Source organism: Salvia hispanica, chromosome 6, assembly GCF_023119035.1.
Source record: "Salvia hispanica cultivar TCC Black 2014 chromosome 6, UniMelb_Shisp_WGS_1.0, whole genome shotgun sequence".
NCBI classification, from domain to species: domain Eukaryota; kingdom Viridiplantae; phylum Streptophyta; class Magnoliopsida; order Lamiales; family Lamiaceae; genus Salvia; species Salvia hispanica.
In genome coordinates, this window is record NC_062970.1 from 38,470,927 (window position 1) to 38,494,930 (window position 24,004).

General features: G+C 36.7%; 2 protein-coding genes across 8 annotated transcripts; both read left to right on the forward strand.

Annotated features, from left to right (window-relative positions):
• Positions 1-4,107: 4,107 nt before the first annotated feature.
• On the forward strand, positions 4,108-15,672 carry LOC125195750. Of its 4 annotated transcripts, XM_048093950.1 has the most exons (8): positions 4,108-4,260; positions 4,332-4,395; positions 7,102-7,156; positions 7,654-10,025; positions 10,135-10,251; positions 10,361-10,477; positions 10,589-14,003; positions 15,379-15,672. In XM_048093950.1, exons 4-7 carry the CDS (start codon positions 7,663-7,665, stop codon positions 13,986-13,988), a joined length of 5,997 nt encoding a protein of 1,998 aa, XP_047949907.1. In that variant the 5' UTR covers positions 4,108-4,260; positions 4,332-4,395; positions 7,102-7,156; positions 7,654-7,662; the 3' UTR covers positions 13,989-14,003; positions 15,379-15,672. The 4 variants fall into 4 exon arrangements, with proteins under 4 accessions (XP_047949907.1, XP_047949906.1, XP_047949903.1 ...); XM_048093949.1 differs by lacking the exon at positions 7,102-7,156 and having other exon boundaries at positions 7,560-10,025; XM_048093946.1 differs by lacking the exon at positions 7,102-7,156.
• A 1,296-nt stretch (positions 15,673-16,968) lies between these two features.
• Positions 16,969-21,575, forward strand: LOC125193766 (UPF0481 protein At3g47200-like). Of its 4 annotated transcripts, XR_007171624.1 has the most exons (5): positions 16,969-17,160; positions 17,991-19,425; positions 20,231-20,310; positions 20,669-20,773; positions 20,856-21,575. XR_007171624.1 is itself a non-coding variant. In XM_048091637.1 (3 exons), exons 2-3 carry the CDS (start codon positions 18,007-18,009, stop codon positions 20,246-20,248), a joined length of 1,437 nt encoding a protein of 478 aa, XP_047947594.1. In that variant the 5' UTR covers positions 16,969-17,160; positions 17,991-18,006; the 3' UTR covers positions 20,249-20,526. The 4 variants fall into 4 exon arrangements, 1 of the variants encoding a protein (XP_047947594.1); XR_007171622.1 differs by having other exon boundaries at positions 20,669-21,575; XR_007171623.1 differs by lacking the exon at positions 20,669-20,773 and having other exon boundaries at positions 20,774-21,574.
• Positions 21,576-24,004: the final 2,429 nt, after the last annotated feature.

Here is a 24,004-nt window from a genome sequence, read left to right on the forward strand (position 1 = left end):
TGACACATTCCCGAGTATTTCAAAATGATTTTTACATAAAATAGTTTCACTATTGCCCATTTCTTCACAAATTGGGGCCTGATTGCAGTTTTTGAAATAATTGGGGTCAATGTGTACAACTTCCAAAGTTAGAGGGTCTGGGGGTAAACAGTGGGGTTCAATGTAGGGTTTATAGAAACTTGGGGGGCTTGAGTGCAAAAATGCCTCAAGCCCTAAATTACCTTGTGGAACTCGTATTGTTTCCGCCGCCTCCTCATTTTTTCCACTTGCCATATTTGCGATGGCGACTCCTCCGTTCACATCCTCCGTCGGTTGCCGGTCGCCGTTGTTGCCTCGGGTTGACGCGGCCTCAGTGTTGCCCCCGATGGTGGCGGGCGCTCCATCTCCGGCTACTGTCACAGCTGCACGTCCACTGCTGCCTCTGCCCGAAGTCGGATGTCCTCCTCTATTCGAGCCTGGTGGCGGTGGTCGGCCGTACTTGGCTTCCCACCACTCTGGGAAACCGACTACCTCGAAGCAGGTCTCCTTGGTATGTTTTTTTCGGCCACACACCAAACAAACCATCTTCGGTCGGTCATCCTCCGTTCGCCGATTCCAGCCACCACCGCCGCTGCTCCTTTGTGATTGAGGCGGTCGGGTTCGCACGGCCAGTCCGGCACCCACTCCCTGCAGCGAGTTCTTCTCCTCGATGTAGGCAGGTTGTAAGACGCTCATCCTTGCATCCTCCCTCCTTATTGTGGCGTACGCATCATCTAACGATGGAAACGGTTCCATCTTGAGAATTTCCCTCTTTGTGTTTTCATATTTGTCATCTAGGGCTGTGAGTAATTGATACACCCTATCCTCTTGTGTGCAGTTTTCGTAGATCTCGACATCCTCCTGGTGTTTCATCGGATTTGGTGATTTTTGGTCGATGGCAAGCCATAGTTCCTGCAATTGGCTCCAAATCTCCTCTAACGTTTCTCCTTTCTGTTTCAGAGTGGTCGCGCGGCGACGGAGGTCATAAACGTGTATCCTTTCTCCGCCGCTTGAGTAAGTCACGGCCAGGCTCTTCCACACATCCCGGGTTGTTGCGTGTTTGGATATCCGGCTTACAATCTTTGGTTCCATATTTTGAACCAACCACGTGAAGACACAGTGGTCCGCCTGTTGCCACCGTGCAAAGGCCGGATCTGTCTTCAATGGGGGGGGAGGATGCCCGGTGATGTGGGAGATCATTCCCCTGCCGCTGATGGCTCTCTCCATCAACACGACCCAGAACGAGTAGTTCTCATTATTCAGCTTGTACCCGATATCCAGAGATTTAGTATCCACCACAATTTCCGGCGGTGGTGGTGGTTGATGGTTGTTGGTCGCATCTGTGTTCGCCATGGCAAAACTATTGCGCATGAAGTTTGCAAACATCCTTGCAAACTCTTCTGTCTCGTTTTTGTTGGTAATGATTTGTTTGGTTTCATCGGATTCTGACATCCTTTTGCTGGTTTTCACAGGTTTTGGTTACAATTGGTCGGGGAAGGTATAGACGATGATGAGATTTCTCTGAGTCACAGAAAAAATCCTGCTCTTGATACCATGTTAAATATTACACGATCAATGGACATGGGAGAATTTTACTTTTACTGTTATGTTTTTATTCATTGTATAATACTCCTCTTATATAGAGGTTCAATACATTTGTACACAAGGAAGGTTTCCTATCTAGAATAAATAATACAAATCTGTGGAGTAAACTCCACGTCTATGAAAAATAGTACTCCCTCTATCCTATAATAGATGTCACAATTTCCCTTTTAGTTTATCTCATAAAAAATATCACATTTCCTTTTTTGAAAAAAGTTTTCTCTCACATTAATATAAATATATTGTTTTCTTTCTCTAACTAACACACAAAACAACATCACCTAAAATCTTGTGCTAATCTCCAAGTGTGTCATCTATTATGAGACAGCGGGAGTACTAGAGATGACAAAGATGTGATGGTGGGCTTAGAACAAGAATTTTGAATATGTATTTTATTGGTAGAACAAAATTTGGTGTTGGTAAGCCTAGCGTGGGGGTTCCTGGCGTTGTTGAGTTCAGCGAGGGGGATCCTAGCGTGAGGAAGTTTAACCGGGGGTAGGGGGTGCCTAGCGTGGGGAAGTATACTGCGGGGGATCCCGGCGCTGGGAAATTTACAAAGCGGTGTTGTATGAGAAATCGAAGAATGCTAGTATGAGTTTAGTTGATGGGGAAAATAAAAGTTTCATTTACAACTACTTGATGTAATACCAAAGTACTAAAAGAATAAAATACTCTATCCGTCCCATAAAAATAAGGATACTTCTTTTTTTAAGTCCGTCCCATAAAAATATCTCATTTTCATTTATGGAAAGTTCTCACAAACTCATTATTCATACACATCAATTTATTTACAACTTATACCACTATGGTCTACTAACACAATTTAAACTAATCTTCATCTCATCTCTTTTACTTTACCAATTACTATGTATTAATTCTCGTGTCGTCCTAAATGTCTTTATTTTTTTTGGAACAAGTGGAGTATTACAAATTAATTACTCCCCTCGTCCCATTCAAGATGTTCACCTTTTCTTTATAGTTTGTCTCATTCAAGATGTTCAGTTTCTCTATTTGAAATAAAATCTATCTCTCCTTATAAATATTATTCAATTACTTTTTCCACTCTACTTTATATAAACAACTATTCCACCTAGAACTCCATGCCACTCAAGAATGTGACCATTTTGAATGAGACGGAGGGAGTAATATTCTACTCCTTCCGTCCATGAAAAATAAACAAAGTTCAAAAAGGAAAGTTTTCAACTAATACTAACCTACACATCATTCTAAATGTGGACCCCACAATCCACTAACACCCATTCCACTACATTTTCTCTCCCTCTCTCTTACTTTTTCCTATTTCTCTCTCTTCATTTATCAATTATACATTAAAACCCATGCCGTTCACAATTTTATCTATTTTTCGTGGACGGAGGGAGTACTTGAGCAAAAGTAAGAAATCCAAATAATTAAGCGTATCATCTTTGTTCTAGAGTAGTAATTCTTACTTTAGTTGGGGCCACTTTTGAAATCAGTTCCTATTTCAAATTGAGTAAAAGTTAATTATGGTTGTAAATATACTGCCGATATACGAATTTGGTCTAAAACATTCACTTTTTGAAAAATGGGTCCGTAACAAATGAAATTCACGCCGATCCGGTCCATTTTTAACGATTCCGTCAATTTTTACGGTCATCCGTTAATAAGTGTTTTGTTGACCGGATTAGCCATTTTTATTACCGTAGCTAATTTTTCTTTTTTTAAATTCCAGAAATATTGTAAAATAGAAAATCTTTAAATATAAACATGAAAAATATGAATCAAAATCAAATTTTTTTATTCTCCCTCTCTTTCATTTCTTCTTCCCCACACCACCAAGAATCTAATTTTCTTTCTCTGCAACTTGGTCCGAAACCCGTTGGGCTTGTCGGATATGGAGAGGTTGCACTGTCGTAGGAGTTCTGGCGACAACGACGGGCCATCGACGAGACGAAGCCGTCACCGTCAACCTAAGTTGCCGTTTCCGACGAAGCAATTGAATTTTGATTTTGAATTTAGACTTTTGAATTTTGAATCTTAAATGTAAGCCCCTGAACCTATGTTCCTGAATTCCGACAATGTTGAAATGCAAATGAAGGTTCTGAAACTGGATTTGAAACATCTACATAGTATCATGGACTACAATTTCGTCGAAGATGAAGCTGAAAAATAGAACAAAATACTGTCAAACTAGTCCAACATATTCATTATCAATATCAAATACCACCTGAACATTTGCAATAATTAGATGACTAATAATCTGAGATTAAGTTTAATCGGGTCAAAATTTTGCTAATCGACGGTTGACCGTCAAAAATTGATGAAACCGTTAAAAATAGACCGGATCGACACGAATTTCATTTGTATTGACTCATTTTTCAAAAAGTGAATATTTTGGACCAAATTTTTATATTGTTCATATGTTTTAAGACTAAAATTTACCTTTCCTCTTTCAAATTTTAGTCAAACTTTTACTCAAACAGTACCCAATTTCATTCCACACATTTTCATTCATTCATAGCCCCACAACTGAAAGATCTTCAAACAAAAATAAATCAAATCCTTATTCATCCTTCAACTCCACACCGAGAAAAGGAGCGAGTGAGAAGACCGTGATTTTCAGCAGTCCATTCTGCTGTTGATTTCTCCCTTCCACAAAAGGTATATTCTTCTCAGTTGCATGAATACATAATCTCTATTAATTCCATGATCACAATTTCTTAATGTCACAGTTTGAGAAGATCGTGAATTCAATTTCTTCCTGCAATCTCAATTTGTTCTATCCAACAACCGAAGGTATCATTCCTCTCAATTAGATTTTTCCCCATGTTTATTCCTGAATAATGATAGTAGTTCATACTCCGTACATCCTAGAAGCTAGAACAAACATTGAAATCCTCTCGTTTTACGTCTTAGGTTCAAGTCTCAATTGCAAAATTCAATACTCTGAATAAAAAATTGAAATCGAACAATTAGAAAACTTACCGAGAACTGAGAATTAAGAATTAAAGGGTAGGGCTTACCTTTTGTGAGAGGCGGCGCTGCCTGACTGAATGGCGGACAGCAGCTACTCTGGACTTCAATGGCGAAGGGCTCGGAGAATTGGCGTGAAAGGAGAGTTGCAGCTCTGTGCTTCGTGTTTAGGGAATTTTTAAATCGGGACTTTCTGATTTTGAGTTGAAGGTGTGCGACTGACGGCGAAATGAGACTGATTTGAGATACCAGAGAGACAGTGAGATACGTGTAACGTATTGATGGGTGGGAGTATTTTACTTTTATTTTCTTTTCCATTTGTTTAATAGTATTTGGGATGTACACATTACGCGTTAAACATAGGCCACTTAATTATTTTGTGTTGGGTCGGCAGTTTGGAATTTTTCTAGTAATGGGTTGGAAATTCTTTGGGGGGGGTGGGGTTAGATCATTTTCCCCGTCCAGTTAATTAAATAATTTCTAAGCTAATGTTGGATCGAGCTTTAACTTATGGAATTATGTTTTTCCTAATGAAAAGATGAAGAACAAAATAAACACACATGCAGATGCATGCATTTTTTTTTTTATAAATTAAATAATTTTTCTAAAGTCTAATTTTTAACATCTTATGTTCTTTTAAAAGAGGGTGATTTTTGCACACTATGCTTAAAGCCGGAACGAAAGGTCAAGTTGAGGAATTAAGCGAATGAAGTGGACTTTCTTTTTAAATACGAACTATTATACTACCTCTGTCCCTGAAAATTTGATACATATTACCATTTCGGTCCGTCCCTGAAAATTTGATACACTTCACTTTTACCATTTTTGGTAGTGGACCCCATATTCCACTAACTCATTCCTACTCACATTTTATTATAAAACTAATACTTTAAAAGTAGGACCCACATCCCACCAACTTTTTCAACTCATTTTTCATTACATTTCTTAAAACCCGTGTCGGGTCAAAGTGTAGCAAATTTTGGGGGACGGAGGTAGTATGTGTTAAGTTTATTTTTATGTGAAAAAGGAGGTGAAGTATATCCGTCATGCCATGTTTTGTTTTTAGATGGAACTTATTTGAATTGGCTTTGCCATGTATATTTAATTGAATTCGGGTCCCAGCTGAGCCGCAAACCCTACTCGGATTAGTGTACACCCAGATCGTGCACCATCTTTCGAGTTGGTCAGTCTAGTGACTTAGAATGTGGCCACGTACCCTGTCTTGTATGATTAGATATGGTAGGATGATGGTGGATATAGATGAAAAATGGTTGCGCAACCAACCTTACGATGAGATGTTTTAGTCAATGTTTTAAAAACCGGATCGGCCGGTGAACCGGTGAGGCTACTGGTTCACGGTTCAACCGGTCCGACCGGTTCAATCACTGGTCGAACCGTTTTACCTTGCAAATATAAAATTAAATATGCTCTTACAAAATATATTAAATTTAGAGAGTAATATATTACAATTAATATTAACATATAACAAAAACATATATTAAACATTTTAAGTAAATTAAATATTAAGAGTATTTAAAGTAAGTGAATGATAAAATCTAGATATTTATTAAATATATAAATTTTTAATTAATGTAGCCAAAAAAAGTACATATTTTACATATAATAAATAGATAAAATTCATATTATCTCAAAACATTTATGTGGTGAAATAATATTATAGACAATATATAAAACTAAACATCAATTTTTAGTTAATTTGGATAAATATATTATTATAAATATAATAGTATTATTAGTTATTACATAAAATTAAACTTGAATTATTAGTAAGTTTGGAGTAATATATGGTAAATATGGAGTAATAAACTATATTAATAATGTATATATTACATCAATAAAAATAAAATTTAGTGGCTTATAATTAAAATTAAACATATCATAACTAAAAATAATTTTAAAGTATAAAACTAAACATAAATTATTAAATTGTGTGGACAAAAAATTATAGAGTTAATATATAAAAATAATTAATGTTCACAATATTTCATTCAAGACCACGTGGTAGAGTGGTAAAGGTGTTGGTTTCTTACCTAGAGGTCTAGGGTTTTTAAAATGTCCAGGTTAAGCGGCGACAAACTAGGTGAGTATTGTCAATGCAGAATGTCTTATTTAGTATTATGGATGTGTGATGTCTTCATACATAACATCATTCCATGTCTTAAACGCTTCCGCTAAGAGTCTCTCTTTTTTGAATTGTTTTATCATTGAGAGACTAACTCTATTAGATTGATTACCGTCGAGTCATTGTTTATTTGGAGTTTATGTTTTGATGATATGATACTATGTCATTGTCAAGTTATTTTAGTTATTCAAGTGTTTTGGTCAAAGTACATTGTTTCCCCTCTTTCTTCTCCGTTCTTTAGTCTTTCCCTAATTGCGATCAACCATATTTTCTATCTTTAGAAAGTGTGGTCATATCAGAGTGGTATCAGAGTTGTGTTTTTTCTGCTCTAGATCCAAGAGTCTTCTTTCAGTCCTAGTTTAGATTAATACCCCCTAAACTTATAGGTTAAACATTAAAGACTTAACATCCCGACTCGTCACGCTCAACCGCAACAATGAGGTAAAGAAGCATATTTTTGGAAGGAGACGTAAAAGCTATGGTTATGAAAAGATTTTTTCATCTGGAAAATGTTTACGTCTTGAAAAAAAGATTTTGAATTTTTTTTGAATTTTAAATGAAAGGATTTTAGTTCTATTCTTTGGAAAATCGAGATCTTGAAATGAATGAAAAGTATGATGTTGTTGTGACTTGAGATGTCAAAGTGATATAAGTTTATGCATGTTTAGTTATGTGGTACATGAAACTTTATGATTTAGTATTCCAATTTCAAATGTTAAAGCATAATTTAATCGAATTTCATTATTTAAATAATACTCCTTGATACATGTATATGGAGTAGTTCAGAAAGTTCAGCATTTATCATGCAATTATTTCTAATAAAATTTTGGAACTGTCGGAAAAGGGGAGAAATGCATGTACAAGAATGCTTGTAAACTTTATTAGTTTCAGAGCATTCTGTTTGTAAGATCTCGCTCTGTCTCCACATAAAAACGCAGCTCACAAAAATGGAAGAAGCAACTGCCTTGGCATTCATTCAAGCTGTAATTAGAAACACGATCAACATCTCGGAGAAGGACGTCTTGATGAAGGTTGTCTTGAAGAAGGATGTCTTGAAGAAGGAGATGTCACTAATATGTGGTCTGAAAACTGCCAACAAGTTCTTGAACAGCCTAAAACGAACCCTCAGCAATGCTGATGTGGAAGACTGGGTGAAGAAGCTTGGAGCTGTGGTGTTAGATGCTGAAAATGTTGTGGATGAAGTCAAATATCATATTCTCTCCAAAGATATCAACATTTTCAAACCTCACACCAATAAAACTAAGCTCCTAGCACACTTATCCTCGCGTATTCTGTATGGAAGCCAGGGACCACTGGCCCTTAGAATCAATAAAATCAATGAAAACTTGGAATCTCTTAACCATGAGGCACCAAGAATTGGCATTGAAGATTTGGATTATGCGATTGCAGAGCAGACTTATGGAAGTGAATATACTGATTCTTTTCCTGGTTATCGTGTTTTTGTTGGAAGAGATAATGATTTGCTAGAATTAGCTGACCTGCTCATCACCATCACAGAACAAGAGGAGCAGGTGTTCTCCGTCCTTGCAATTCAGGGCACGGGTGGAATTGGAAAAACAACTTTGGCTAGAAAACTCTTCAATCATGAAAACATCAAGAATCGATTTGGCGAATCACGCATTTGGGTGCATGTAGGTCCATATTTTGATCCAACTGTTCTTTTCATGAAAATCCTTGCAGCATTTACTTCTGATCGAGTTGAGACTAGGCGTGACATTCTCGAAAGGCTTCAACAAGCTTTCATAGGCAAAACTTATCTTCTTGTTCTTGATGATGTCTGGAATCATGATGTTTCGAGATGGGAAGATTTTCTACATTCGTTGGCTGGAGTTATTTCTACCAAGGGAAACAACATCATCATCACGACCAAGAGTACAAGGGCTGTTGAGATAATGATGCCGAATCACATTTATCAAGTAAATGGCTTATCAGATGAAGAGTGCTGGTCCATAATCAGAACCATAACTTATGGAAATCTATATGTGCCATCAGGTTTAGAGATCATTGGAAGAGAGTATGCACGAATTTGTAAGGGTTTGCCGTTAGCTGCTAATATAGTTGGGGGAGTTTTTCGTGGTGCATCTGAAGATTACTGGATGTCGATGCTGGAGTATCATCAAGATCAGGAGGAAACTATCTTAGATTTATTGAGATGGAGTTTCAGGGATTTGTATTCATCGCTGAAGACGTGCTCCGCATACTGTTCAATTTTCCCACGAGGTTGCAAAATTGTGAAGCAGGAGCTGATTGAGCTATGGATGGCAGAAGGATTTCTTCAACCAGAAAAAGGAGATGACATGGAGTCTGTAGGAGATATGTTTTCAAATGTACTTCTACACAAGTCACTACTTGAAGTTGTTGAGAGAAATGAAAATGGAGAAGTGGAAAGTTTCGTGATGCATGATTTAATGCATGATCTATTATCGTCTATTTCAGGTCCTATCACAAAACAAGTGGCAGAATATAAGCGCACGTTATTCTTGGAAGGTGAAGTTTCTGATGACATGTTATTAGACTATCCAAGTCTGCGCAATCTTAGTCTTACAAGAGTTAAAGAGTTACCTGATTCAATCAGCAAATTGATACATTTGAGAAATCTTAATATCTCAAAGTCATGGATTACACAATTGCCAGAGTGGATTGGTGAACTCCATTACTTGCAAACGCTAAGAGCAGATACGAAACATTTGTGGAAACTGCCAAGTTCGTTGAAGTACTTGATTAACTTGAGGCATCTTTATGTTCTCTCTCGTGTAAAGTTACCGGCTGAGATGGGGAGGTTAACTAATCTTCGAACACTGAGGCACTTTGCAGTGGGTGAAAATAAGGGAGCTCAAATTGAAGAGTTGAAGAGTCTGAACAATCTTCAAGGAGAGATGCATATTTCTAATTTGGAAAAGGTGCATAACAAGGAAGAAGCCATGGAAGCAAATATATATCAAAAGCAAAATTTGTATGAATTGGTGCTCATATGGAGTGAAGAACGAGAAGGTGCAGGAAATGATAAGAGTGTATTGGAAGGCCTCCAACCTCACCCGAACCTAAAGAAGTTGGGGATTGTAGGATTCAAAGGAAAAACATTGCCTAAATGGTTAGGGAGCCTCTCGTCGCTAAGTCATTTATCTCTTTCTAGTTGTAGCAAGTTGAAGCGTTTGTCCCCCTCGGCAACATTAGAGCACCTCACCGAATTACGACATTTAGATATTAAAGACTGTCCAAAATTTCATATTGGATTTGAGTTGCGCAACACTCCCCATCTCACTATCAAGATTGATGACCATTGCACCAAGTAAGTATCGATTGTTTCTTCTTTGTTCAAGGAATTAACTATTTCAACTACTTCCCAATTAAATCATATGTAGAAATGTCTTCTTTAATAACATGCCTCTCTCTCTCAGTCAAATCGTGGATGGAGAAATGTCTTCTGTGGGTAATGAAGTTCTTACTGAGAGCCATGGAAATACTCCCCATATCACCTACAAGGTTGATGGCCAGGAGATTGAACCTTACACCAAGTAAGTATCAATTGTTTCTTCTTATATAAGGAATTAACCACTGCAACCACTTCCCAATTATATCATATATATACTCTCTGCTTTGACAACATGCATCTCTCTCATTCAGCAAAATCTTGGAGGGAGATAAGTCTTCTATGGCCAATGAAGGTCTTACGGAGAGCCATGGAAACACTCCCCATCTCACCAACAAGGTTGATGACCACGGAGATAAACCTTGCACCAAGTAAGTATATAAATTGTTTCTTCTAAAAAAGGAATTAACCATATTACACCTACTTTCCAATTATATCATGCTATATATTCGCTGCTTTACTAACATGCATCTCTCTCTCAGAGAAATCGTGATGTCATCTGCTGCCAATGAATTTCTTATTAAGATCCTTGGCAACACATTAAAGGAAGAGTACTCTAGCGTTGGAGATGCCAAACAGCTGCAGAGAACTTTGGGCACTATTCGGAGTTACTTGAGTGATGCCCAAAACAAGTCCATTGGCGAAGAGGGTGTCAAGTTCTGGTTAAGGGAGCTTCAAGATGTGGCTTTCAAGGCTGATAATGTTTTAGACAAACTCAACTATCATTTTCTGCAAAACCAATTGAAGAAATTGAAGAAACCCAAGGCCAAGGATAAGCTCCTATCATGTTTCTCATCCTTTAATCGCATTGCACGTCAACCAAATATGGCTTCGAAGATCAAAGAAATCAATATGGCATTCGACTCTATGATCGAAAGGGCAGAGCAGCTCGGTGTTCAAAGCAAAATTGTGGAAGAACCATCTGCGGCTAGTGTTTCCTCTGATTCATTCACTTCCGTTCCAATCTTTATTGGAAGGGGTGATGATGTGCAAATACTGGTTGAGATGCTGATATCTGACCCAGGTAAAACGACATTCTCCATCCTTGCGATTGTCGGAGCGAGTGGGGTGGGAAAAGAAACGCTGACCAGGAAAGTTTTAAATCATGAAGATGTCAAGGCTCGATTTGGATGGCATGTTTGGGTTCTTGTTACTCGAATTTTTGATCCAGTCATGCTTTTAAAAAAAATCCTTTCAACGTTGACGTCAGAAACTAATATTGGTGGAACTGAGACTGAGGAAAGTATCCTCAAGAAGATTCAACAAGTTTTGAAGGCTAAAACTTATATTCTTGTTCTTGTTGATGTTTGGAATGAAGATGTTCCGAAATGGGATAAATTTTTAAAATCTATGTCAGGGGTTACTTCTACCATGGGAAATGCGATTATCATCACTACCAGGAATTCTGAAGTTGCTTCATTAGTGAATCCAGTTCACACTTATTGTTTGAATGGCTTGTCAGATGAAAATTGTTGGTCCATAATGAAAGCAAAATCTTTTCAAAATGGAGATGTGCCACCGGGACATGAGGTCGTTGAAAGAAAAATTGCAAAAGGATGTCAAGGATTGCCATTAGCTGCCAATATACTTGGCGGAATGCTTAGCTATTATAAATCAGAAGAAGAGTGGCACTTTGTTGAAAAAATGCTTTCAAGTGGTAAAGAAGCTGAGAGTATATCAAATATACTGAAATTGAGTTTTGATAGTTTGCCTTTGTCATCACTCAAGATGTGCTTCGCCTATTGTTCAGTTTTTCCTAAAGGTTGGAAAATTGTGAAGAAGGAGCTGATTGAACTGTGGATGGCCGAAGGGTTTCTTCAACCAAATGAAGGAGATGACATGGAGTCTATGGGTGACATGTTTTCAAATGTACTTGTACACAATTCTTTAATTCAAGTTGCAGAGAAAGATGGTTATGGAAATGTTTTGAGTTTTGTGATGCATGATCTTGTGCATGATCTTGCAAGTGCTGTTTTAGGTTCTTCAGATGGCACAAATCAAGTTCTATACTTGTTTCATGGAAAGGATCATTCAAGTATCATCCCAAATGTAACAGCAAAATCTTTGCGTACGTTAATTTACCAAGGTGAAATTCTTGATACCGCCATGTTCTCGAGTTACAAATCTCTGCATGCTCTTAGTCTTGACTGCGATCAAGTTAAAGAGCTGCCAAGTTCTATTAGAGAGTTGATACATTTGAGAAATCTTAATGTTTCAAGAACAGGAATTGAATATTTGCCGGACTGGATTTCTGAACTCCATTACTTGCAATCCATAAATGGATCTACAGGATCCTTGAGAAAACTGCCAAGTACGTTGAAGTACTTGATTAGTTTACGACATCTTTATCTGTGCCAAGATGTAGAATTGCCAGCAGAGATTGGGAGATTAACTAATCTGCAAGCACTCAAGTTTAGAGTAGGGGAGCGCAAAGGATACAGAATTGAAGAGTTGGGGAATCTGAACAATCTCAGACAACTATCTATCTATGACTTGGAAAAGGTGTGTGATAAAGAAGAGGCTCAGCAAGCAAATATATCTCAGAAGCAAAATTTATCTGAGTTGAGTTTTGAATGGGATGCAAATATTGAAGGTGAAAGAGAACATGATGAGGCTGTATTGGAAGGCCTCGAACCTCACCCACACCTTAAGATGTTAAAGATTGCAGGATTCGCGGGCAAAAGATTTCCATCATGGTTTCAGAAGATGGTAGCTGGAGATAAGCCTTTGATAGGGCTGATTGAGATAACACTGAGTGGCTGCAAAGTATGTGAAGAAATCCCAGAGCTGGGGCAGTTGCCAAATCTCAAAACTCTTAGTTTGTGGAGATTGAGCAAAGTGACGTACATAAATTCTCAATTCTATGGGAATATTGTTGGAGGTGACAGTTTTCCAGCGCTTGAAACCCTCTTATTGAAAGGTATGGATGAGCTGAAAGTGATACAAGGTTTTGGCGATAAAGTGAAAGTATTTCCAAGGCTTGTATCTTTGAAAATCTACTGGTGCCACAAATTGGAATGTCTCCCAAGTTGGTTATTCGTTAAGGCTTGTGGTCTCAAAGAACTGGATATAAGGCATTGCTCCAAGTTGAGTAGATTACCCGATGAGCTAGTCAAGGCTCGTGGTCTTAAAGAAGTGGATATATGGCATTGCTCAAAGTTGAGTAGATTACCAGATGATCTACACACTCTCGATTATCTAGAGTCAATGACTATAAAAGGTTGTCAAAATCTGAAGTCGATAGTGAATCCAGAGAGCGGAGGAACGTTCAAATCCCTTCGTAGTTTGGAGATTCATGATTGCCAAAAGCTGACAGCAATGGTAGAGCCACATGCGCCTTCGCTCAAGAAAGTGTCTATGATGAGACTAAAATGCCTTTCGAATTTATCCAAGTTTCTTGATTCATTGCAACACTCAACTTCGCTAGCACAATTAACCATTTTTGGGGTACCTAAATTCACATCCGGTAATGAGATTTGGCCTTTCCATTACTTGCAAAAATTAGAGATTGATGTTAATATGGAGTCGTCAAGCGAGACTGTTGAATTGATGATGAAAAACTGTCATTCATCTCTTGGTGAGCTAAAGTTGAGAGGAACTCTTGGGAATGTGCCTGAATCAATTCAGAATCTCCCCGCTCTTTATAGTTTGGAGTTGGAGAATTTTGGAGTAGACAAGCTGCCTAAATGGTTTAAGGATCTCTCATATCTGAAAAGGTTATGTCTATCTAATTTTCCAGAGTTGGGTAATCTGCCCTCATTGAAGCGCCTCACCGAATTGCAGGAGTTGCACATTTGTAATTGTCCGAAAATGAAGATTAATTACGAGGGGCGCAAGATTTCCGATGCTTGTGTCATCTACGTTAATGGTCATGCGCTTTAGATCTTCTCCTCAATTGTAAGTACTACTCCTACTTCGCTTGCTTATATTATTGTCCATTTTCCACTACATTTAAATGAAATGGCTTAAGGCTTATGTTGAATATTGATTAGATAAATAAAATTAGGTTAAAAGCACAATTAAATTAAACTTCAAATAATATCAATAGATAGTTTAGTGTATATTTTGAAACAAATCAAATTTAGTAACTACATTGATACAAGCTCTATAGTTTAGTACTAACAATTTATAAAATTAACCATTCCTCTCCCATATTGTACATAGACAAGTATGTCTAGAGTAAAAGAGTGTTATCCATCTTTTTTAACACACCCATGTAGTAGTAAGTAGTATTTTCCTCGTAACATTTTTAAGACTGTAGCCACTTTAAATGGAGCCATGAAGAAGGTAGTGTGGCCGGACAAAAGAAGAGATTTAGAGGAACTTTAATGCTAAATGAAAGGTTGGTTTGGAAACTCTTTTGTAATTTAAAGTTTAAATTAGTGTGGGATGGATTTATGATTATGCATATTTAGGATGTTTATATTAGGCTGATTAGTCTTAATTATTTAAATTTATTCTAGACTGATAAAATCATAGGAAAGGTAATGCATGTTCGTAAAAAGAAATTTTGAAGCTAATTATGAATGTGTGTAGAAATTGAAATGATCTAGAGTCTAGACCACTGCATGTTAGATCCAAGACTTCTTTCTTAGGTGATTTTTCTCATATACTGGTTATTATTAGTATATATGTGTTGTTTGATGATTACAAATGCTCAATAGTGGGTTAATTTGAGATGTTAATTTTATTTTTTTTGGTATTTGGTAAAACTGCCAATAAACATATATACTAGCATAGTGCAGCAATATATAATTGTTGAGTAGTGGTAGATCCAGAACTCCAAAATAAAAAGGACAGAGTTAAATACTCCATGATTCAATATATTTTTAATTATTTAATAAATTATATATTATTGTTAAAGTATCACTTGCTTGAGGAGGTAAATCCATGTAGCCTAAATAAATACTCCTAAACATGCATTAGGTTTGCACACATATTATTCATCGGATTTAAATCATAATGATTTGATTGGTTTTCTTATTATAATTAGTTGATTTTGAAACATGTTTGAATACATATCCATTATTACTCCTTATTACATTACTAAGAAATGAACGAGGTTACATAAAGTTGTAGTTCCAGATCCTTCTGATAATTTGATAGTATATATGTATTGGCATTAGTGATGTAAAGACAAATAGACAATCAATCAACACATTATTAACATTCTCTTTCAAGTAATCTGCTCACTAAGCTTTCTTCTCTCAGCAATGGTTTCCTATCTATTCTTTTAATGAATCCTTTGTCGGTCTTGTCGCATGGTGTGCAGGTTCAACGTAGCGTGAAGTCCATGGATGACCGGGCGCGAAGAAGCTGGTCCGATCAAGAGGAAGAAACATTATCTCACTAACTGAGGAAGCTGGCAGCAAACGGCTAGAAATCTTATAAGGGTCCGTTCAATAAAAAAAATTGGAATTAGAATTCTATGGAATTGAATATGAAGGAATGAAATTGTAATTCAATGTCAAATCATGTGTTCGGTAAAAATGATATACGGAATTAATTTGAATGAATTGATATATAGTGTGTGTAGTGTGTGAAGGTGCACTATTTTGTATTCCAATTATTGATATAGGATTAAAATTGTGAAATTGAAAGAAATTGAAATGGTAATTCAATTCTGAATCCAAATATAAATATTTTGTGATACCAAATGGAATTCAAAGCTCAAATTCCACGAGCTCAATTCCATGATACCAAATGGATTCTAAGGGATTTCGCATAGGCTATTTGTTCAAACTGGAAGAAGTGTTGAAACATGTGTTGTTCGCATTATACATTAAGACTACCTCGCATATAATTTCAAAGATAACTACATGGAAAAAAAACTACTGCTCGTTTCATCCTGGAATACAGTGGGGTGGGATTTAACCATAACAGGGACTACAAAATTGATCGCTCTCCTACACATTGCTTATGCCTTAAATAGCAAAATAACTTCTTATTCACAAACGCACAATCCATTCGAAGATTGACAATGCAATACAAATGTTGGACTGGTGATGGTATAATATAACGACCGAGAATGCTACACGGACGTGCCATGCGCCTTATATTTATCCTCCTATGACACCGCGTACGAAATATAAAATTGAATAGATCACACAATCTCTGCACTTCATAATTCCGCAGAATATCCTTCAACAAAAAAACAACGGAAGCAACTAATTTGCTTTTCCTCGTGCAAACTGCGAACCAAAGGTATATAATCTCATAATGTCGTTGACCTTTTGAGATTTAAGATTTTTACTTTTATTATTTCTTTTCTCTTCTTTTTTAATTGACTAAACTTCTCTTTGATTCAATGGCCTTGGTAAGAAATAAGAACTCACCATCCTCATGTCCTAAAAATTCGCTTAGAATTAATAAACCTTGAATCAAATACACACAACAAAGATGTGAGATTGCCAATTACTCTACATGGCTGAAAACTTATGGGTCAAATTATATACTCCCTCCATCCCGGCTAAGATTACACGTTCCTTAGTCGGTACGAGATTTTAAGAGTTATTGGTTAAAATGTTTAATATGAGAGAGAAAATGTGGGTATAAGTATTAAAATAGAGAGAGAAAGAAAGATGAATATTTTAATAGGAATGAGAAAAAGTGGTTGAGTGTTATTAATTGGAGAGAGTTAGTTTCCAAAAAAAGGAAATGTGTCATTTTAGTTGGGACAAACTGGAAAACGTGTAATCTTAAGCGGGACGGAGGGAGTAGTATACCGGAGAATGGAAGCAGTAGCAATATTTAATAAAGTGACCAAGTAGGTCAACTCTCAACAAATACGTACATGGCTGCGCAGATGGTTGATTGACTTGATTCAGCAAAAATATATAAGTATGACCGAATGAGAGGCTGAGAGAGCTCGGAGACCGTAAGTCCACTTCAACAGTTGTTTGAGTTAGGCAGCAAATAGTACATAATTAGTCAACAGTTTCATAACTGGTTGGTTCATGTAGATTAACACAATTAATTTGATTCCCCTCATCTTTTGTTTTTTATGTTTCTTTGTTGCTGTGGATTAATCAACTACTTGGATCCTGTTTCTGAGGTGAGCCCTATTTACAATTGAGTTTATTTATGTTGAGTAGAAATGATCATGACTAGCTGGGTTTCAATTTGTTGTCCGTGTCGTGTCGCTTAAAACAAGCAAATTACTTGAGATTTTAATTTTTGGTCTTATTTTTCTATTTATAAGTATCTTTTGATAAACTGAACGATGAAAGCCGCTTGCATTGGATTTTCTTTCTTAATCATCAAAAGAAATTGTCAAACGTCTTGCTACTCTCTAGGATGTTTGAACTAAAGCTTATATAGACGTCTTCTAAGTTCCAACAATGTTTCAACAGTTTCTTTAGTTGTCAAGTGTTTAATAATTGAGCTTAAAGAGACAATTGTGGTTTAGAAAAGAGAGTCCTAGTTAGATGCAGTTGGATGATTTATGTTAGAAATAACAAATAGTAGAATGATTGTGTTTGTAAATTGATTGTTTATTATAAGTTCATCGAAAACATAAGATGAGATCAAACAACTTTTTTTTTTATTGAACTTATTTTCACTTCTTACATGCTACTACTACTAATACTTTAAGAGCTTATAAATCAAACATTTCTCAAGAACTGATCACTTCCTCCCAAACACCCTCTTTATTGATTAGCTCAAGTGCACCTTCTTCATGCATTCATGTATGTAGAATTCATTTATTTGTTATATTGCCGGATTAAGTTATTGTCCAAGGTGTACTTTTCTTTACGAGAATGTAAAACCAGAATCTTATTGTAGAAATCCGAAAACAGAATAACTAAAAAGTGTAGAAAATAAAAACAGAGTTCTTAATTACTTGTTTGAGTATTTGATTGTAGTCTCTATAAATTCTAACAGGTCTCATAACCAGAAGATGACATCTGCCAAAGAAGATTCGCAGACTCAACTAGTTGAGACATTAGTATCTTCCCTCCAGAAGATGACATATGCCAAAGAAGAATCACAGAGTCAACTAGTTGAGACATTAGAATCTTCCCTCCGTAAAAAATTTGAAAAATTGTCCGCAGATCCTTCATATTCCTATGCAGCATCTATCTATAAAGTTTCTCGGACACTTAGGAAAAAGAATGAAGGAGCCTATACCCCTCGATTAGTGTCAATTGGTCCATTACATCATGATCTATCGCAACTTCAAGACATGGAGCCTTTTAAATTGAGATTCACACATAAGTTCTTGACTAGATGTGGAATTGACCTAAAAACCATAGCTGAATTTGCAGCTAAGGAAGAGAGTTTTGTTCGTGGGTGCTATGAGGGTAGAGTTGAGCTTCCTCGTAACAGACTTGCAGAAGTGATTGTGTTGGATGGAATATTCATTGTTGAACTTTTCCTAGAAAACTATTTCATTCAACTGAGGGACAAATATGAAAGAATATTCGATATTCGATCCTGCATGTACAATGATTTGATTCATGACATGTTGTTGGTAGAGAATCAGCTGCCTATGAAAATAATGGAGAGCCTATTACATTTTGTGGATCTTTCATTCTTTAATGAAGGCACCATGGTCACCATCTATGATCTTGCTCACAAGTTCTTCAAGAACATTGGTTATACAAGTGAGGTGCCATTGACGGCATTTTGTTGTCAGGCTAGGCATTTTGTTGAGTTCCTTCTATTTCTTCATGCTCCACCAGAGATACATGCTTTGCCTTATGCACCTGCATCTGAGAAGTTTGATTACACTTGTAGTGTAGGAGAGCTTGTCAAAGCTGGAGTCAGACTTCATGCTAGAGAAGGAAATTGTTTATTTGATGTCTCTTTCAATAATGGTGTGCTGACTATCCCCAAATTGACAGTAAATGGATCGACTGAGACGTTCTTCCTCAATCTTATAGCCTTTGAGCAGCAGGGCTATTATGGCTACTCTTCCAAGAACATTACGAGTTATGTGATGCTCATGGATAGGTTCATAGACACTTCTGGTGATGTTGATCTACTTGTTAAGCATGGCATCATCAAGAATGAATTAGCTCGGAGTCAACAAGTAGCAGACCTTTTTAATAATCTGCACACAGAAGTAAACGATTTCTATTTCACTGAGCTCTGTGGAGAGTTAACTACTTACAGCAAGAGTAGGTGGCACCAGTGGAGAGCCAGTTGGTATAGATGGAGTGTGACGCCGATGCAAGAGTTCGGAGGCAGATGGGACAAATGGAAACAGATTTTGGGAAGCGAATATTTCGGCAACCCTTGGTCTGTCTTATCTGTTATCGGTGTGATTTTGATACTCGTTCTTACAATAACACAAACAGTCTTTACAATCCTCCAGGTATTAGTTTCACATCTTATGATTGCATTGTATTACTAACTTTTTCCCATTCAAAATTTTGTATTCCCTCTGTGTCTAAGTTAATCTATTTGTATTCCTGTTCCATGTTAAATGAGTCATTTTCTCCTTTTGACAAATCAACTTTATTCTATTTTCATTTTTTTTCTCATTTTATTACCTTTTTCACTTATGTACTTCTCATTCTATTTAATTATATCTCTACTTAATTTACTACACACAATTTTTTTAACACGTGCCAAAAATAAATGCTTCAATTAACTTGAGACAAAGTGATTATTATTTATTTAGTTAAATGGTCCTTGTGCATTTCTTGATAAGGTAGTACTGATGAACTTGCACTGTAAACCATAATAGCTTGATCTGAATAATAGCCCAACAGCCTCTACCTAAATAAGCTTGGCTAGAAATCGAATGTGTGGGTGATTGACATTTCACTACGGATAATCTTGGTAATGGATGATATAAGTTTTGATGTAGAAATAGTGAGAGTGAATAAATAAGAGAGAAACAAAAAATGTACTCCAAATATTTTTGGGAGTAATAGAGAGTAAAAAAGTAGAGAGGGGAGAAAAAGTCGTGTTTATATTACCAAAAATGGAAGGAGATTAATTATTATAGATGGATATAATGAAAAAGATTATTTGTAAATGGAGTAGTATAATGTTACACTTACTATTTCAATGCCAGCTATTGATGTCCAAAACTCTTAATTACACTAGTGCTGCTCTATCCTTTGTCACTTAAAGCTGTTTTAGCTCATCCTATTATCTTATTTTTTGTTTAGGTAACGTCAGCTGATTGACAAAGCTTTGCTGGTTAATCCAAATAAATGATCTTGCTCAAATTCTCCTTAATCATGTTCTGGTGAGGTTTACCTTGAGTTCTTATTCACCTTCTACCTATATTATTTAACTTTAATTTGAATTGTGTTTGGTATGCTGCAAATGACATTTAATGACTATTGTATATCGAGATCAATATTTCAAGTATTGAATCGGTGTTTTGTCTAACACTAATTCATAATAGGAAAAGTTAATGATAGGCGAAAGATGAAACTCATACAGTAGTTTCAGTTTTTTATTATTTACGTTGATTTAGGATAGTTATATTTTATTATTTACGTTTGACTTTTTTTTACTGATTAGTTGGACTAGTACTTTACTCATTCGATCTATAAAAGCAAAACAGCACAGAAGCTAATCTTATCTGCTCCTTACAAAAGATGTAGGAGTATGACTTAATATTGACAACTTCTTTAATGTATGACTTCTACAACTACGAAGCTGGAAAGCCAGAGTTTATCAGAGTCTTATGTGAGTTCCTTCAGGTACGAAAACAAGTCTCAACACCGTTATTTCCTGTGGTTGCATGTGCTCCAATAAACACTCCATAATTTGAGGCCCTACTAGTTGGCCATTTACATTCTTCAACAGATTTGAGAGAGGTGCTGCTTCCACTCCTCCGGACTCCCGTTCTGTTTCATCTTTATTACTCAGTGTGTCAGGGATATGGCCAGTAGTGAGATGCCTAAATTACACTATAGAGTGTTTCTCTGCTCTTTTTGGTGATTCAATTCTTAGAAAACGTGTACCATAGGGACCTCCAGCAATTTCATACAAGCTTCCGAGGCTCACGCAGCTACCTGTTTCAAAGATGACTGAAATCTTTGGTACAAAAACAGTGGCTAGAATCCGTGACTTCTACTGTGGAACAAGAGAAATTATCTGTCAGGTTGGTGTTTCCAGCGGGCTTGGATCCCCTGTGGAGGAATCACAGCAGGGGATGTTGTTCCTCACATCCCAATTTTTAAAATTTTTTGTTTTTTTTAAGTGTTATATTTTAAGTTTAAAAAGTTGGGATGTGAGGAACAACATCCTCTGCTTGATTCCTCCACAGCAGTGGATCCACGCCCGTTTCCAGCCTCCTGAAATATCAGAGAACTTTTGGTTGGTGATGCCTCAAGTACGATTACGAAGATCTCTACTTCTCTTATAATGCTTAATTTTAGTCTTCTAACTTGAGGTCAAGCAACAAGATATTGAACCGAGCCATACACTTGAATACATTTACTCCCTTCTAATGTTATCTTACGATATTTTCCCAGATATAAAATTTTGTATAGGTGAGTGAAGTTAACCATCAAGCATGGAATGAGATTATGAATTTCTACATCCTTCAAATGTTATTTTACCAGATTTTCCCATGTCCACTTCCCCCCTCGCACAATAGGGATAGCTTGATCAATGGTCACGTTCTCAGTGGAAGAACTATATCTGTCCAGTGGAGAGATAACGAGTCAAATTATAGGATTCAGTTGTGGAAGTGGTCTTTAATCTAATAAGACTTTTTAAATTTAACTGTTTAACCTACAAATATATTTTGTTGAATTTGAAGAGGCACAATCAATAGTGTATTTTCCCTAGAATGCCTAATAATATCTTATCAGCTGGAGAATTTTTTAGCAACCATGTGATGTGAATCAAATGGATGACAAATAAGAGAGAAAAAAATGACAAATACTGTTAAGAGCTCACTGACAAGTGCAGTTGTCAAGTTGAAAAATATTTTTTCGACTTGGGCCTATTTTCACCTTTCTTCTTTTTACTATTAGTGGTACATGTGGAACCTGAGAGAGTTAATTATGCACAATTATGATTGATTAATGCAAAGTGAGTGATGGAACTAAACATTGCAAAAGTTAAATGTAATCACCAGTAAAGGAAATTTAGGTAACTTACTATTTCAAACAGGAGGCAATTATTCTTATATGGTGTGATACCATCATCAATTCATCATGATTCGCAGCAATCAAAACTGCCAGAGGTGTAACCAATAACATAATCAGAAACTTGAATATGCACCCCCCCTAAAATCACAGGCAGAAAGCTAAAAGCAAACTAATTAACCGAATTAAATCCTCTAAACATAAGAGCAATTTACGATGAATAAACGTGTGTGGATTTGAAAATTGCAGGCAGACCTGTAAGAAATGTCTAATACTAAGTCTCAAAGATGGTAATTGAGAGGAGTATAGTAAGATTGGTAAGACATATTGGAAGTAGATAGAAGAATATTTGTTGTGTATGTTTTTGTTGTATTAGAACTGCTAATTTCCCTAGTATTTATAGGGAAATTAGTGTCTTGTAAATTACACCAATAAATGATAATTGGAAACATACAACACTAGGTACTCTACATTTATTCAATGCTCTAGGAACTCTTCTACAATTAAGTTGATCGGCCATCTTCCTTTTTCCAACACTCCCCCTCAAGTTGAGAAACGGTATCGCCGATACTCAACTTGTCAAGAAATCCTTTGAAGACTTTTGGACACAATGCCTTAGTTAATATGTCCGCGAGTTGTTCCTCAGATCGAACGAATGGAAATTCAATGATGCCACTTTCGAGTTTTTCTTTGATGAAGTGACGATCAACTTCAACATGTTTCGTTCTGTCATGTTGTACGGGATTCTCTGAAATGCTGATTGCCGCTTTGTTGTCACAAAAAAGTTGGCTTTTTCGTGTGGGTGGAAAGCCAATTTCAGTTAACAATCTTCTAAGCCAAAGTATCTCCATAAGGCCACTCCTAATCCCCCGAAATTCGGCTTCCGCGCTAGATAGTGCCATGACTTTCTGCTTCTTGCTCCTCCAAGTGACTAAGTTACCTCCAAAAAAGGTAAAATACCCTCCAGTGGATTTTCTATCAACTGGATTACTCGCCCAATCGGCATCGGTGTATCCATCGATTTCTAGATTTTCCTTCTTTTCTAAGAAAACCCCATAACTAGCCGTTCCTTTCAAATACCTCACAATTCTCATGACAACATTCATATGATCCTCCTGAGGCTGATGCATGAATTGACTGACGACTCCAACTGCATATGTGATATCTGGCCGAGTATGAGAAAGGTAGATAAGCTTCCCTACTAACCATTGGTAGCTCTCACGATCTGTGGGTTTGGCTCCATCCATAATTTTCAACCCATGGTTGGGTACCATTGGAGTTTCGGCAGGTTTGCATTCCAGTAAGCCTGTTTCAGCTAACATGTCAAGAACATATTTTCTCTGTCTTAGGAATATCCCGTGTTTGGATCTTAACACTTCAATTCCTAGAAAGTATTTCAATGCTCCCAAGTCCTTCATTTCAAATTCTTTGAACAAGTTTTTCTTCAGATTTTGGATCTCTTCGGCATCGTATCCTGTTATGATCATGTCATCAACATATATAATCAGACATGTCATTTTGCCGTTCCTGTTCTTCAGAAATAGTGTGTGATCTGAATGGCTTTGTTTGAAGCCATGTTTGAACATTGCTTGGCAGAATCTTCCAAACCACACTCTGGGGGACTGCTTTAACCCATAAAGGGGTTTTTTTTTAATCTGCACACCTGCCCTTCTCCAAATTCTGCATAGAATCCTGGGGGAACTTCCATGTAGACTTCTTTATTTTTCTCCAATTCTCCATGAAGGAAGGCATTTGTAACATCGAACTGATATAATGGCCATTCTTTACATGCAGCTACAGACATGAGAGTTCTTACTGTATTTAGTTTGGCCA